This window comes from Hyla sarda, chromosome 4, assembly GCF_029499605.1.
Source record: "Hyla sarda isolate aHylSar1 chromosome 4, aHylSar1.hap1, whole genome shotgun sequence".
NCBI classification, from domain to species: domain Eukaryota; kingdom Metazoa; phylum Chordata; class Amphibia; order Anura; family Hylidae; genus Hyla; species Hyla sarda.
In genome coordinates this window covers 219,060,396-219,076,071 of record NC_079192.1, presented here as the reverse complement: position 1 = coordinate 219,076,071, position 15,676 = coordinate 219,060,396, and the positions used below count along the sequence as shown (strand labels likewise).

The 15,676-nt window shown below is 45.6% G+C and overlaps 1 protein-coding gene across 17 annotated transcripts in view; it reads right to left on the bottom strand.

The window, feature by feature from the left end:
- LOC130368988 (uncharacterized) overlaps window positions 1-15,676 on the bottom strand; it is an 86,237-nt gene that overhangs the window by 49,745 nt on the left and 20,816 nt on the right. For 7 of the 17 annotated variants that reach the window (XM_056573572.1, XM_056573571.1, XM_056573575.1 and 4 more), the window contains exons 3-4: window positions 8,884-8,924; window positions 3,895-8,812 (exon numbers count right to left, since the gene is read on the bottom strand). The exons of 4 other annotated variants lie outside the window; for them this stretch is intronic. In XM_056573572.1, coding sequence (XP_056429547.1) covers window positions 4,867-6,027 — 1,161 coding nt within the window. In that variant the 5' untranslated portion in view covers window positions 6,028-8,812; window positions 8,884-8,924 and the 3' untranslated portion in view covers window positions 3,895-4,866. Of the gene's footprint in view, window positions 1-2,603; window positions 3,280-3,894; window positions 8,813-8,883; window positions 8,925-15,676 lie in introns of those variants that run through there. 6 more of the 17 variants (XM_056573566.1, XM_056573565.1, XM_056573564.1 and 3 more) reach the window with 6 other exon arrangements.

Below are 15,676 nucleotides of genomic sequence, written 5' to 3'. Positions count from 1 at the left end.
CAACCCATGTACCTCCAGCTGTTGCAAAACTACAATTCCCAGCATGCCCAGACAGTCAGGGATGCTGGGCGTGTAGTTCTGCAATATCTGGCCCTTCAGATGTTGCAGAACTACAACTCCCAGCATGCCTGGACAGTCTGGGCATGCTAGGAGTTGTAGTTATGCAACAACTGGGGAAGAACAGTTTGGAGACCGCTAAGTAGTGGTCTCCAAACTGTTGCCCTCCAGATGTTGCAAAACTACAACTCCAAGCATGTCCAGACTGTTTAGGCATCCTGGGAGTTGTACTTCTGCAACATCTGAAGGGCCAGATATTGCAGAACTACATGCCCAGCATCCCTGACTGTCTGGCCATGCTGGGAATTGTAGTTTTGCAACATCTGGAGGGCTACTGTCTGGAGACCCCCGTATAGTGGTCTCCAAACTGTGCCACTCCAGATGTTGCAAAACTACAACTCCCAGCATGCCCAGACAGTCAGAGCATGCTGAAAGTTGTAGTTTTGCAACATCTGGAGGACCACAGTTTAGAGACCACTACACAGTGGTCTCCAAACTGTGACCTCTCCAGATGTTGCAAAACTACAACTCCCAGCATGCCCAGACAGCCTTTGGCTCTCTGGGCATGCTTGGAGTTGTAGTTATACAGCTTTTAGAAGGCCACAGAGAAGATCACTTACCGCGATCTTCACTGCAGCCTCCTCCACTGCCGCACTTTCCGTCCGCCGCTCCTCCTGCTGCCGCCGCTGCTCAAGGATGCCGCCTCCGCCGGTCCAGGTAAGCCAGCCATGCTCCCCCCCCACCTCGCCGCTCGTGTTCCCGCCCGCTTTGCCCGGACTTTGATCGGTGGGCAGAGCGGGGGAAATGAACTCTAACCCCCCCGACCCCAACTGCCATTGGTCGTCAGCCTGATCAACCAATGGCAGGGGATAGGAGGGGGTGGCAACACTGCCACCTCGCTGCTATCCTTTAGGATGATCGTGGCTGTCTCTCAGCTCCGATCATTCTTATTTTCCGGGCCATCGGGTCACCAGTGACACGATTGGCCCGGATCGCCGGTCTGAATTGACCGGTGATTTGTGGTGATCACCGACATGGGAGGGGGGGGGGGTCCCCTAGGCATTGCCACGGGATGCCTGCTGATAGATATGGTACAGGTACGCCCTCCGTCCTTGAGTACCGGGACGCGTATCCATATGCCCTCCGTCCCCTACTGTTTAAATATGTTAATCCTTCCAGCACTTATCAGCTGCTGTATGCTCCCGAGGAAGTTCTTTTCTTTTTGAATTTCCTTTCTGTTTGCCCACGGTGCTCTCTGCTGACACCTCTGTCAATGTCAGGAACTGTCCGGAGCAGGATAGGCTTGCTATGGGGATTTGCTCCTGCTCTGGACAGTTCCTGACATTAACAGAGGTGTCAGCAGAGAGCACTGTGGTCAAACAGAAAGGAAATTCAAAAAGAAAAGAACTTCCTGTGGAGCATAAAGCAGCTGAAAAGTACTGGAAGGATTGAGATTTTTAAATAGAGGTAATTTACAAATCTGTTTAACTTTCTGGCACCAGTTGAATTAAAAAAAAAAAATTCCAACGGAGTACCCCTTTAAACTTATTGTGTTGCCGTGTCACAAAAAGTCTTCTTGTAGGCCAGGCCTTAGTTTTATATTTCTGGAAGGAATTAAAAAGGAAGATCACAACACAGAGTTCTTACTATGGCTACATGCAAATCTGCATTTAGGAGCTAGCTCTGTTGCAGACACAAACAATAAAGCTGGATGCTCCGTGTCACAATGAACAACAATGGGTCAGGATATCCCTTCTTAATACATTCATATCCCTAGATCCATCCCCTAAGTACATTCATATCCTCAGACCTCCAAATAGACTCGCATTCCTAGACCCCTAAATACATTCATATTACCAGACCACAAATACAATTATATTCCCACAACCCAAATACATTTACATTCCTGTCCTTTCTTATATATTCATATTGCTTGACCTTCAAACACATTTATATCCCTAGATCCCCAAATACATCCATACCCGCGATCTCTAATATATTCATGTCTGAGGCTGGTGGAAACATTGGGGGAGATTTAGCAAAACCTATGCAAAGGAAAAGTTGTCCATAACAACCAATCAGATTTCTTATTTCATTTTGCAGAGGCCTTGTAAAAAATTGAAGAAGCAAGCTGATTGGTTGCTATGGGAAACTGGACAACTTTTCCTCTGCATTGGTTTTGATAAATCTCCCCCCTTGTGCATTGTGGGAAGGCTGGTGGCATTGTGTTTGGGGGAGGCTGGAGTCATTTGTAGGGAAGAGGGGAGGATAATGCTCGAAAAGTGCAGAGCCTAATACTAATATGTTTGTGTTGCAGATTCTATGATGTCCTGTGCCAGATGGGGATGGCTCCAGCCCCCCCACAAGCACACACAATGCCTCCCGCATTACCCCACACAGTGACAGATGGGTGTACATGGGTGACAGAGGGGCATACAGGCGTAACAGAGGGGTGTACGGGATAACAGAGGGGTGTCCACGGGTTACAGAGAGGTTACGAGGGGTGAGAGGTGTAGAAGAGTGAAAGAAGGGTGGAGGTGCACTACCTGAAGCTGAGTAGGCCTCTGTAAGTGCTGCCCCTGCTCCTTCCCTCCATCCACATGATTCTGCTGAGGGACCAGGGAGAATCAAGAGTCCAGAGCTGCTCCACAGGAGATGGAGGATACATGAGGATTGGAGTTGCAGCATCACCCGTCCCGGCACTGCCCACAGACTTCCCTCCAACCGGGCCTGTACCCCTATAACTCAAAGGTGCGCAGGCTTGGACAGAAAAATCTAAAAATGTTCTGGCACCCTAGTTGGGAATCAATGCCTCAGTGTTATGTGTGCTGGACCCCCCTTGTGCCCACTTGCAACACGCACCCAAGGCGATCGCCTCATTCGCCTCATCGGAGCTACAGCCCTGATTACAGAACATGGAAGTGCAAAAAATAAAATCTTCAAAAAACACTAAAATCTGTGATAAAAGTGCTATAAAAAAAGAGGTAGTATTATATGTGACAAGGTCATCAAGGGTGGATTTAAAAGGGGGGCAGTTTAAGTTGTAGAAATTTCTGCAACAGTCCATTCCATAAGCCTGAGTGAGGGGAACTCTGAGATTAATGTTTTGCCAACAGTTGGTTTCAAAAAATTTTATCCAGATTTGTAATTTTCGTAACACTTCCACTACTTGGAGCTGGAATAACTGCGGCTGCTGGCACCATACTTGCCCTCCAATGGATCCTAAAAAAAGGATTAAAAAAATTCAAATAAATTAAAATTAAATAAAAAAATCTCTTTAATCTCTTCAATTGTGATGCCATATGGTCTCCCGACCCTGCTGCCACATCCAGACGCTCTGCGGCAGTGATTCTAATAGCGACGCCTGTAATCTGCATGTGACTTGTAAATTTTTAAATAATATTTAATATAACTTAATATTGTGGTCAGGACTACTGTCAGGAAAGATGAATGGCGTAAGAACCTATCTAACATAATCAACAGTACTAACTAAGCAGTTTGAAGTGTGCCATAACTGCCGCGTCAGAGCACACCTAGGAAATAGAGGGCATGGCCTATGTATAAATGATGAGAAAAAGGAAAAAAGGGGGATGGGAGGGTGGGTGTAGAGAACTCACGGCGCGTCCACAGAGGTAAGCTGTGAGTTCTTAAAGCCATACGCCCCTCCCACAAACACAGGCTACTACGTAGCCTTACACTTGTGGTCAGGACTACTGTCAGAAAAGATGAATGGCGTAAGAACCTATCTAACATAATCAACAGTACTAACTAAGCCGCTTGAAGTGTGCCATAACTGCCGCGTCAGAGCACACCTAGGAAATAGAGGGCAAAACACCAAGATAATAAACATTATGCTTTAATGAAAACTTTTACATAACAAGAGATCTAAAAGCATCAGCTACTTCCTTCTTGGGGTCTGGAATGTAGCGCATATAACAGGTAGACCTCCAACGGCCTATAGACTTAATAATATGAGCTGGGACTCCATGTCTGGAACCTGAGGAAGCTGCACCCATTCTGAATGAATGTCCGGTCAGTTCCGCTGGATTGCCCTCTAGAGACTTGACCAGAACACGAAGATATTTGATGAAAATTGCAGTGGTCAAGGGCGTGCCATCGAAGACGAGTAGCGGATCAGTATCTGAACAACTTGGATAACATGCAAACAATTCTGTGAAGACATAAACTGGACCCCACCACTTATGCAAGGTAGGATAATAGCAAACATTAGTCACGTGACCTGGCAGGGACGTTTTAGTGGACAACAGAGACAAGACATAATGATCTGGCATTTTTCTTAGTTGTCCTACCCGGACATAGTTCTCTTTAACTGATTTACAAGTGAATTCTCCTGGTCTTAGGAAACCGTAAAAACCCAAGTAAATAGCAGCTTTCAGGGAGATACTGTTGAGATGACCGAATGGATGTTTGTCTAAGGTATCTGACAGACGTCTGAACATATCACCCGTGATGGGCAACCTCGAAGGGATTTGGTCAGTTCTCCCTTTTGTATGCCTTTAAGGGCCGACTTTACCAAGTGGGAGGTAAAGATAGAAGGTTTGTCCGGATTGACTAGTGATAGATGATATTGAATACCTGCCAGATATATTTTTACCGTATTGTGTGCCAGGTGTAATGTGGAATGGCAAAACCCAATAAATGCGAGAATGAAAGATACTGAGTGTGGATCACTGTGCGGGTGTCTACACTGAAACTTCAGGAACGTATTCCAGGCAGTAGAATAGATTCTTTGCGTGTTGACAGACAGAGACCTATTTATTAGCTGTTTGGCTATCTGAAGATGCTCTCTCAATCCAGAATCAGGGATTGAAACTGTGGAACCTGAGTGCCTGTCACGTCTGCTTCCGGCATGACCTGGAAGAAAAGAGAGAATTTCTGTCTAGAGAGAGCATCTGCCGCTATATTTTGGATACCACTGATATGAGCTGCTGTGAAATTTAACCCATGATGCAGAGATAACCAGACTAATTTTCTGGCCAGGGACATGATCTGTGGACTGCTAGATCTACCTTTCAGCAGTATCTCGACAGTGGCGGCATTGTCAGATACAAATAACACAGTGGACCTGTGCCACGCTTCTCCCCATACCTGGGCTGCCGCCACGATAGGAAAGAGTTCAAAAAGTGCTGAATTCTGTGAAAAACCTGTTATGCCATAAATCCCAGGGGGCCATGGAGCTGCCAACCAATGACCTTCCCAAATGGCTGCAAACCCAGATATGGAGGAGGCATCCGTGAAAATACGAGGTGACTGATTTTTGACTTTGGGGATAAAAAATGAAATCCCATTCCATGACCTAAGGAAGTTATCCCACATTAGCAGGTCTGACATGGCCGACTGTCCCAGCTGTATGACAGTATTTTGGGTTGGAACGGCAGATAGGAGGACTAACAGATGAGAAATAAACGTCCTACCCTGTGGAATTATTCGCATTGCGAAGTTGAGCATGCCAAGTACTGACTGTAACTCTACTTTGGTAATCTGGGGAACATTTACCAATTTATGAATGACTGCTCTGATATTCTGAAGTTTTTCAACAGGAAGTCTAGCCTCCTTTTCCTGAGTGTCCAGGACAATACCTAGGAATGTGAGTTGTTTAGTAGGGCCCTCAACTTTTCTTGGAGAAATGGGAACTGCTATCTGAGAAAAAACAGCGAGTAATACTTGCAGATCTCTAGGAATAGAGGAGGGGGGTTCGATCAGCAGGAAGTCATCCAGATAATGGATGACGTGAGAGCAACAAAACCTATTTTCCAGCAACCAATGGAGAGCAGAGGCGAATTCATTAAATAACCAGGGACTACTTCTGGCCCCAAACGTAAGTTTCGTAGCAAAATAGTAGCTATCCCTCCAATTGATGCCGTGCCACTTCCATAATTGTGGCATAATTGGGAGTAATTTAAACGCATCTGTTATATCGGCCTTGGATAGCCAGGCTCCCCGACCCATGCTTAAAATTTTGGCAATGGCCTCATCAATGGACGAATACTTTAGGCCGAATTCATGAGCTGGAATTAGAGAATTAATGCTGGGTACGGAAGAATAATGGGGAGCAGACAGGTCATACACCAACCTTTTTTTTTTTTATTGTTAAATTTCCCTATCGCTAACCCAATGGGGCTAACTCTCCATATATCAAACGGTGACTCCCTGAAAGGGCCAATGACAAAACCCTTGTCAACCTCTGCTTTGATGAGAATATCAACCGCCTGAGGATCCGATTGGGCGGACTGAAGATTTTTACATTCGTATGAGGTTACGATGCCTATGTGGAAACCAAAGTTAAACCCAGAAAGAAGAAACTTAACAAAAGCCGGGTCAGGGTGATCGGCCAAGAATGATTCCAGGGATTCTACATTTATGACGGTTAGTCAGGATTTCTCGCTCTTCTGTGGACAAGCCACTTTAGGATGGGCCCTGAAGCAAATGGCACAGACGTGCAGAAGCCTACACTGATTATAATTACACGCCGTGTAATTAAAATTATTGCATATCTGAGATTTCCCTAAGTACCTAATGGGCCTTCCTAATTTGTCTACTATCCCTGAGGATTTCTGTACCCTGGGCTGTGCTAAAGAGGATGTCCTCGCCAGAGCGCCACTGACCTCTGTACTTGAGGAGCTACACCATTCAGCCGTGTGACTACTAGCTTGACATCTAGCACAAACCGGCGTCTTCAACCCAGCAAAATGAGTACAGAAAATCTCAGTGTCAATTGAAGCCCAATTAATGGTGTATCCAAATTGACCTAATGCAGCTGCCGCTTTGGCCGAAAAAGACCTATGGTAGTCGTAGAATTTGTGTGATAACTCAGTCACCTTGTATAGATAGTGATCCAGCTCTTCTCTTCTCTCTGGTTTTGTAGTACAAATGATGTCACGGTATATGCTAAATGCCATGATAAATTCTGACAAGGATAATTTCCTACTAAGGCGAACATCTTTCGATTTCAAAACCACAGAGACATCCCCACAAGCGATTGTCTTATTCTCCATTAGATCATGTGTTGCTATGACAAGAGAAGCTAGGTTGATATCTTTCCCGTCTAAGATATCTTTCTTTATATGGGGTGGTATAAAATGAGCTGGGGAAATAGTAGGAATAGCTGGAGGGGTACCTGTGGGGGCGGCGTGAGTTGGCGTCTGGATTGGGACCTGTGGCGTGGGTGGTACCGAGTCCCTGTTTTCTATGGCCTCAACTCTAGACTGCATATCCGTGAGGGACGAGGAGAGACTGTTAACTAGAGCGTGTAATTGGGTTAGAGAGGTATGCAAGGTACAGTTTGACACTTCCTCATTGCTGGGCCCAGCCGTATCTGACGATAGTAGACGATATAGTTCTGCTTTTCTGGCAGTAGCAGGGTAAGGGATTCCTCTCCTGACTAGCTCCGCAGTCAATTTTGGTATAGACCAATTCCTCAAAGAGGAAATACTAGTGTGATCAGACATTCTGGTGGTTTCTTCCAGGACTGAGGCTGAGTCCTCGATATCAGAGTTGTGAGACATTTCTGAAAGATATCCGAAATGACACAGACCTCAGTTGTCTGACTGAGATTACTCGTAAGCCAGAAGGCAGGCTAACCACCAGAAATTAGGGCCTCCTAGAGTGATCTAACCACGTAACACGAGATGGTGCGTACGGAAGACCGAAGCCGTGTCAGCCTGGAGAAAAGTGAGAGAACCTGAAGTCGTGACAAGTTCTGAAGTGACTACAAAAGTATAAACATAACCCCAATCCAGCAACAGCTGAATACCGTGCAGCAGAACGTGACCAAGCGTGATTAACCTATTAACTGCCACCGTGTCAACCCCCAGAAACGTGATGGGTACGTGAAGTGTGTAGAGCACCCAATAGTGCGTGGCTTACCCTATGTGGGGACTGCTCGTTCACAATGGAACCTGAACAAAAAGAAACTATAAATGCCATGCTTGATGATAAAGCGACCAGCCACCCGAGACAATCTACTGCACACAGGACGAACCTTACTTAACGCAATGTGAAGTGTATTAACGAGCCCGCTTAGCCGTGAAGCGGGAGGCCTGAGAATGTGTAAACGAATCCGCTTAGTCGTGAAGCGAGAAATACCTGAAATGAGAGAACATAAATAACTTCATGACCCTTTCTGCTTCCTAGACCAACCTGACCTAAACTAGGACCTGGCTTACCTGAAAGCCCCAGAACCCAGAATCCTATCTCCAAGTATGTATCTGCTACTGTCCACTGATCCCGGAGAGTCACCTACAGAAACTACACGTCAGTGAAGGCATACGGTAATACAAATAACTGCTTCATGGTGGACCTTTACCTGAATATCTAGGCTGTAGTAATCTACGTGAAGCTGAGAACCTGCTGCCAGCTGTAACTGTTAGCCCAACTCCAAATAAGCGCCGACCTTGAAGATGATCACCTACCAAGAAACCAATATTAACACTGTCCTAGTATAACCTATAAAAGCTGGCATGGGACCTTACCTAAATATTAAAACAGTTCTGATGCATGCGAGGATGTGAAAAGCCTGTACGTGCCTACAGTAGCTATTCCAGTACTGACCGTAAACTCTGGTTAGACCCTATCTGCTAGGCCTGTAACGTATAGAATGAGAAATTAAGTGCTTGTCGTATTGAAACATGGGCACCAACCAGATCAGAGAGCTTTACCTAATAAAGGCGTAGTAAGAGGGAGTAGACGATAATCGCCGCTAACTGTATCAACCACGCTCACCAGATTTTGTTGCCTAAAAAATTTACATAATAAATGCCGACAAAGAAAGCATAGAAGGTCGGGCTGTCTGGTTCTAGCTCTTACCTAGATCATAGAACCGTTTAGGGTATATGATGAACGAGAACCTGGGATGTAAAAAAGGGGACATAACATGATTTTAGTATGGGAAGGAATCAATCCGCAGCGTGACCAGATATAACATATGGTATTGCTGAGCCGATGTAACATAACTTGAGCCAACACTAATAGCATATAACATCATAAGACTAGTACCAAGTGGTTAGGAATTCACACAAAATAACATCACTAATCAGTAACCTATGTCGTGAGCTGACATGAGACATAGTATCAATAAGTCAGTATCGTAGTTTGGTTCAGCATGTAAGGTAGTATCATGAACAACATGTAGCATAAATCAAGAGCTAATATCGTGTAGCATAATTAGCCACCACTGAACCAGGTACTGTGGAATAACATAGTGTATAGTATGACTATAATGTGAACTAACATGAGACCTAGAATCAGTAAGCCAGTAAGATACATTTTGGAATAATGTGTAATATAGTGCCTCGATCAACATAGTACTGCCGAGCCAAACCGTGTAACATAACTTAGCCAAAACCAACATCAAGTACTGAGTAATAACATATAATTTATAGCATCACTAAGCCCGTACCCTGTAATATGTGACTGAGCCGGACCCTAGAACCATATAGTATGTAATATCACAGAGCCAACACTAAGTAGACTTGAATAACATTAACTGAAACTGGTAACATAAAACATATAGTGTCATTTAGGGAGCGCCATGTGACGTGATGCTAACCTAACATATAGTACCCTAAGATGTGATATCAGTAAGAAGTACCACCTGTGTGCATGTAATAGTCAAGTCACAACGCGTAATATGCGCAAACAGGAGACTAGTACATAAAGTGTGCACCTGGTATGACACCCCTGATTTACCGGAACCTAGTAGCGTGACAGAGTCGGCAAGCAGTGCAGTACAAGAGTCAGCCAGCGCGGCTGGCTGACAATAGGGTGCCTGGATATAGCTATCACGGGATACTCATGGCGGGCGTGGTGGATAAGAAACTGCCGTTAGCCCGCCGCAAGTCCCCGGCAGTGTGCGCTCTTACCTGTGGCGTGCTCGCGATGTGAAGTGTCGATCAGCTGACCCAGTCAGCTGACTGCGTGCGTCACTTCTTGCTGCTGTAGAGAACTCGCGGCGCGTCCACAGAGGTGAGCCGTGAGTTCTTAAAGCCATACGCCCCTCCCACAAACACAGGCTACTATGTAGCCTTACACTTATAAATAATTGCTATACAACCCACTGACTGTTGACTGGGGGTGTCAGATGTCACTTGGGATGAATTGGATGACCGAGTTAACCAATTAATGACAGCAGATGGGCTTCTGGTCGAGACACGACTGCTAGCTGCTGCCACTCGCCCCTAGTCTGCTGCGACCTCTGCCTCATCAATTTAGGCCTCTGCCACTCCTCTGTGCACGTCCTGGCACTTCTCTGCCTGACATACTTAGATCGTATATGAGGGGAGTACAATACGTTCCACTACGCTTAAAACAGTATTTGTGTACAACACCAGCCAGTGTGTACTTTTGTCTGGCCTTTCACAGTATCTAGGCCCTTGAGACTTTAACAGGAACAAAATAGTACACCACTTAGATTTACGTATGTGTTATGCACTTATGAGGAGAGAAAATGCGCTACAGTACGGTTAAAAAAGTATTTGAGTACAACACCAGCCGGTGAGTACTTTTGCCTGGCCTTTCACAGTATCTAGGCCCTTGACAGATTAACAGGTACAAAATAGTACACTGCTTAGAGGTAGGTATGTGGTATGCACTTATGAGGGCAGAAAAATGCGCTACAGTACGCTTACAAAAGTATTGGAGTAAAACACCAACCGGTATTTACTTTTGCCTGGACTTTCACAGTATCTAGGCACTTGACAGATTAACAGGTACAAAATAGTACACTACTTAGATGTAGGTATGTGGTATGCCCTTATGAGGGTAGAAAAATGCGCTACAGTACGCTTAAAAAACGTATTTGTGCACAACACCAGCAGTACACAACAGTGCTGCAGCACACAGTCGCTGTGTACTAAACCCAAAATTGCACTGTCTCAAAAACTATTAGGAATGGACTGCTGGATATTATACCGTCTACAGACTAGTATAACCAGCAGACCATATGTTGTGGAAAAAAGACACAGAGTTGCACAAAAAACATATTCCTCCCTCCTCTGTTAAGGTTTCTCCAGCTGAGCCAGTTTGTTCAAGTGTATGAGGCAACACACAGCTCTCTGCCCCTCTCTGTTGTACAATGCTGTAGAAAGTGACTGGGAGGTTAATCGCTGTAGTAAAATTATTTTCTGTGTAAAACGCACTGTTCTCTGTCCAACAGAACCCTGACGTGACTAGGAGGTGAAACACTGCAGGAAAAAGCTGTTCTGTGCAACCCACAGCACTGTCTGTCCCTATCTATCGCTCTGCAGTGAAAGTTGGCTGCCGATTATATAGGGCTGTGACATCACAGGGGTGACTGGCTGCTGATAGGCTGCATCATGCATGCGATTCAGGGTCATCCTGCTTACCCTTGTTCAGTAGGATTCAGAGCAGAGCTTATAAAAAGCCACTTCAGAATAGTCCAATGTTCTGCTCTTGGGTGTTTTTAGCTAAGTATTTTTGGTCATTATCCTGTTGGAGGACCCATGGCCTGTGACTGAGGCAAAGCCTCCCCACACTGGGCAGTAGTTTTGAGATGTACAGATTTAACTGCGCCAGATACAGAAAAGCAGCCCCAAAACATAACCGAATCTGCTCCAAGCTTCACAGTAGGTACAATGGGAAAGATCTATCAGAACCTGTCCAGAGGAAAAGTTGCTGAGTAGCCCATAGCAACCAATCAGATCGCTTCTTTCATTTTAGAAAAGGCCTCTGAAAAATGAAAGAAGGGATCAGATTGGTTGCTATGGGCAACTCAGCAGCTCTGTCAATCGCTCATTGTGTCCATGACATGTCCAGGACCATTGGACACTGCAGGGCTGGTATGTGTCCCAAGGGGCAGGGGACCACTAGTGGCCAATTTTTTGACTGGCTTTTTCAGTATGAAATACTGAAAATTGTCTGATGAAAACAATTGCAAAACATTGTTTTTGAATGCTTAATAACATATGAAAAGTTATTGGATCTGGCAGTGCCCATTTAAGGACCCGTCCAATTTTAGTTTTTTTTCTAAAAATCCTAATGCTTTCAACTTTGCACCTACAGACCCATATAAAGGCTGTTCTTTTGTGTCACGAATTGTACTTTGTAATGACACTTATTTTATTACATAATCTGTTGTGAAACAAAACAAAAAAACTTTATTTGTGGGGTAAAAAAAAAAAAAAAAAAACACGCCATTTTATACATTTTGGGGACTTGCATTTCTACGCAGTGCACTTTTTTGGTAAAAATGACACCTTATCTTTATTCTGTAGGTCCATACGGTTACAAGGATACCCAATTGATGTAGGTTTTAATTTATTGTACTACTACTGCACCAAAATTGATATGCTTAACCCCTTAAGCGTTTTTCTGTTTTTGCATTTTCATTTTTTCCTCATCATCTTCTAAAAATCATAACGCTTTAATCCCTTCCCGCAAATGGACGTGTATACACGTCCAATACATTTTCTATCACCATGTCCGTTGGCATGGTGATCGAAACGTCATCTCAGCTGTCCTGGACAGCTGACCGATGACACTATGCAGCAGGGGACCAATCAGACTGGTCCCCTGCTGCAGATCGTTGTCATTAGTCAGTCAGTTAGTGACTGACTAATGACAAGGACTTGCGGGGTTCCAGGCTGATCGGGTCTCGGGTGACCCGATCGCCCGGAAAATAACGATGATCCTGAAGGGATAGGACCGAGGTGGCAGCTGCCACCTCGCTCCTAAACCCCTGCCATTGGTCGTTAGGACTAGCGACCAATGGCAGGAGGGGGGCGGGTGAAGGTGAAATCCCCGCTCTGCCCCGCACCTGGATGTCGGGGCTGAGCGGGGGGAAGATGGCGGAGAGTCCCGGGACCAGCGATCCTGTCAGCGATCATGTCCGCGATCATGTTCGCGGCGGCACCGGACAGACTGCGCGGGACCGGCGGACGGAGCTGTGAAGATCAGCGGTAAGTGATCTTCACAGCTGCATTCCAGGAGTTGCCAAACTACAACTCCCAGCAAGCCCAGACAGCCAAAGGCTGTCTGGCCATGCTGGGAGTTGTAGTTTTGCAACATCTGGAGGCCCACAGTTTGGAGACCACTGTGCAGTGGTGCCCAAACTGTGCTCTTACAGATGTTGCAAAACTACAACTCCCAGCATGCCCAGACAGTCCAGGCATGCTGGGAGTTGTAGTTCTGTAACATGTGGCCCTTCAGATTTTGCAGCACTACAACTCCCAGCATGCCTGGACAGTCTGGGCATGCTTGGAGTTGAAGTTTTGCAACATTTGGAGGGCTACAGCTTGGACACCACTGCACAGTGGTCACCAAACTGTGACCCTCCAGATGTTGCAAAACTAACTCCCAACATGTCTTTCGGTGGTCTGGGCATGCTGGGAGTTGTAGTTCAGCTGGAGGCACCCTTTTTGGGAAACACTGAGTTAAGTAACAAACTCCGTGTTTTGCAACCAGTGTGCCTCCAGCTGTTGCATAACTACAAACCCCAGCATGCACGGACAGCCAGAGGGCATGCTGGGAGTGTTAGTAGTATGCCTCCAGCTGTTGCATAACTACAAGTCCCAGCATGCCCTCAGTTGTCACTGCATGCTGAGAGTTGTAGTTTTTGCAACGGCTGAAGGATCACTGGTTGCGAAGTTTGTTACCTAACTCAGTGTTTCCCAACCAGTGTGTCTCCAGCTGTTTCAAACTACAACTCCCAGCATGCACTGATAGACTGTACATGCAGGGAGTTTTAGTTCTGCAACAGCGAGAGGCACACTGGTTGCGAAACACTGAGTTAAGTAACAAACTGTGTTTTGCAACCAGTGTGCCTTCAGCTGTTGCATAACTTCAACCACCAGCATGCACAGACAGCCAAAGGGCATGCTGGTTGTAGTAGTTTTGCAGCAGCTGGAGGTTTGACCCCCCCCCCCCCCCCATGTGAATGTACAGGGTACATTCACACGGACGGGGTCTACAGCGAACTTCATGATACAAGTTTGAGATGCAGCAAGTTTTCCGCCGCAGCTCAAACTCTCAGCGAAAAGCTCGCTGTAGACCCCGGCCGTGTGACTGTACCCTAAAAACACTACACTATACTACATTACACAAAATAAAAAGTAAAAACACTACATATACACATACCCCTACACAGCCCCCCTTCAACCCCCCCCCCCCCCAAAATAAGAATAAAACATTTCTCATATGACACTGTTTCCAAAATGGAGAATCCAGCTGTTGCAAGACAACTCGCAGTATTGCCGGACAGCGATTGACTTTCCTGGCATGCTGGAAGTTTTGCAACAGCTGGAGGCACCCTGTTTGGGAAACCCTGCCATAGGGTATTTTTGGTATCGGAGGCAAGTGTAATTCTTGCATCCGGTTCCGTCCTCATGCAAATCCCTTATTTAGTCCTCAAATGCGCATGGCGCTCTCTCACTTCGGAGCCCTGTCGTATTTCAAGGAAACAGTTTAGGGCCACATATGGGGTATTTTCGTACTCAGGAAAAATTGACTAACAAATTTTGGGGGTCTTTTTCTCCTTTTACCCCTTATGAAAAGGTGAAGTTGGGGTCTATACCAGCTGTCATTGTAAAAATGTTTTTACATTTTTTACACTAACATGCTGGGGTTGCCCCATACTTTTCATTTTCACAAGAGGCAAAAGGGAAAAAAAGACCCCCAAAATTTGTAACGCAATTTCTCCTGAGTATGGAAATACCCCATTTGTGGATGTAAAATGCTTTGCAGGTGCATAACAAGGCTCAGGAGTGAGAGCGCCATGTACATTTGAGGTGATTTGCACAGAGGTGGCTGATCGTTACATCGGTTCTGACATAAGCACACACAAAAAACGCCCACATGTGACCCCATTTTGAAAACTACACCCCTCACGGAATGTAATAAGGGGTACAGTGAGCATTTATACCCCACAGGTGTCTGACAGATTTTTTGAACAGTTGTCCGCAAAAATGAAAAATCTAATTTTTCATTTGCACAGCCCACTGTTCCAAAGATCTGTCAAAGGCCAGTGGAGTGTAAATGCTCACTGCACCCCTAATACATTCCTTGAAGGGTGTAGTTTCCGAAATAGGGTCACATGTGGGGGGGTCCACTGTTCTGGCACAACTGGGGGCTTTGTAAAGCACATGACCCCCGACCTTCATTCCAAACAAATTCTCTCTCCAAAATCCCAATGGCGCTCCATCTCTTCAGAGCATTGTAGTTCGCCCACAGAGCACTTTACATCCACATATGGGGTATTTCCATACACAGAAGAAACGGGGTTACAAATTTTGGGGGGCATTGTCTCCTATTACCTCTTGTAAAAATGGTACGTTTGGGAAAAAAAACTGCATTTCAGTGAAAAATTTTTTTTTTCATTTACACATCCGACTTTAACGAAAAGTCATCAAACACCTGTGGGGTGTTAAGGCTCACTGGACCCCTTGTTACGTTCCTTGAGGGGTGTAGTTTCCAAAATAGTATGCCATGTGAGTTTTTTTTTTTGCTGTTCTGGCACCATAGGGGCTTCCTAAATGTGACATGCCCCCCAAAAACCATTTCAGAAAAATTCACTCTCCAAAGTCCCATAGTCGCTCCTTCCCTTCTGAGCCCTCTACTGCACCCGCCGAACACTTTACATGGACAT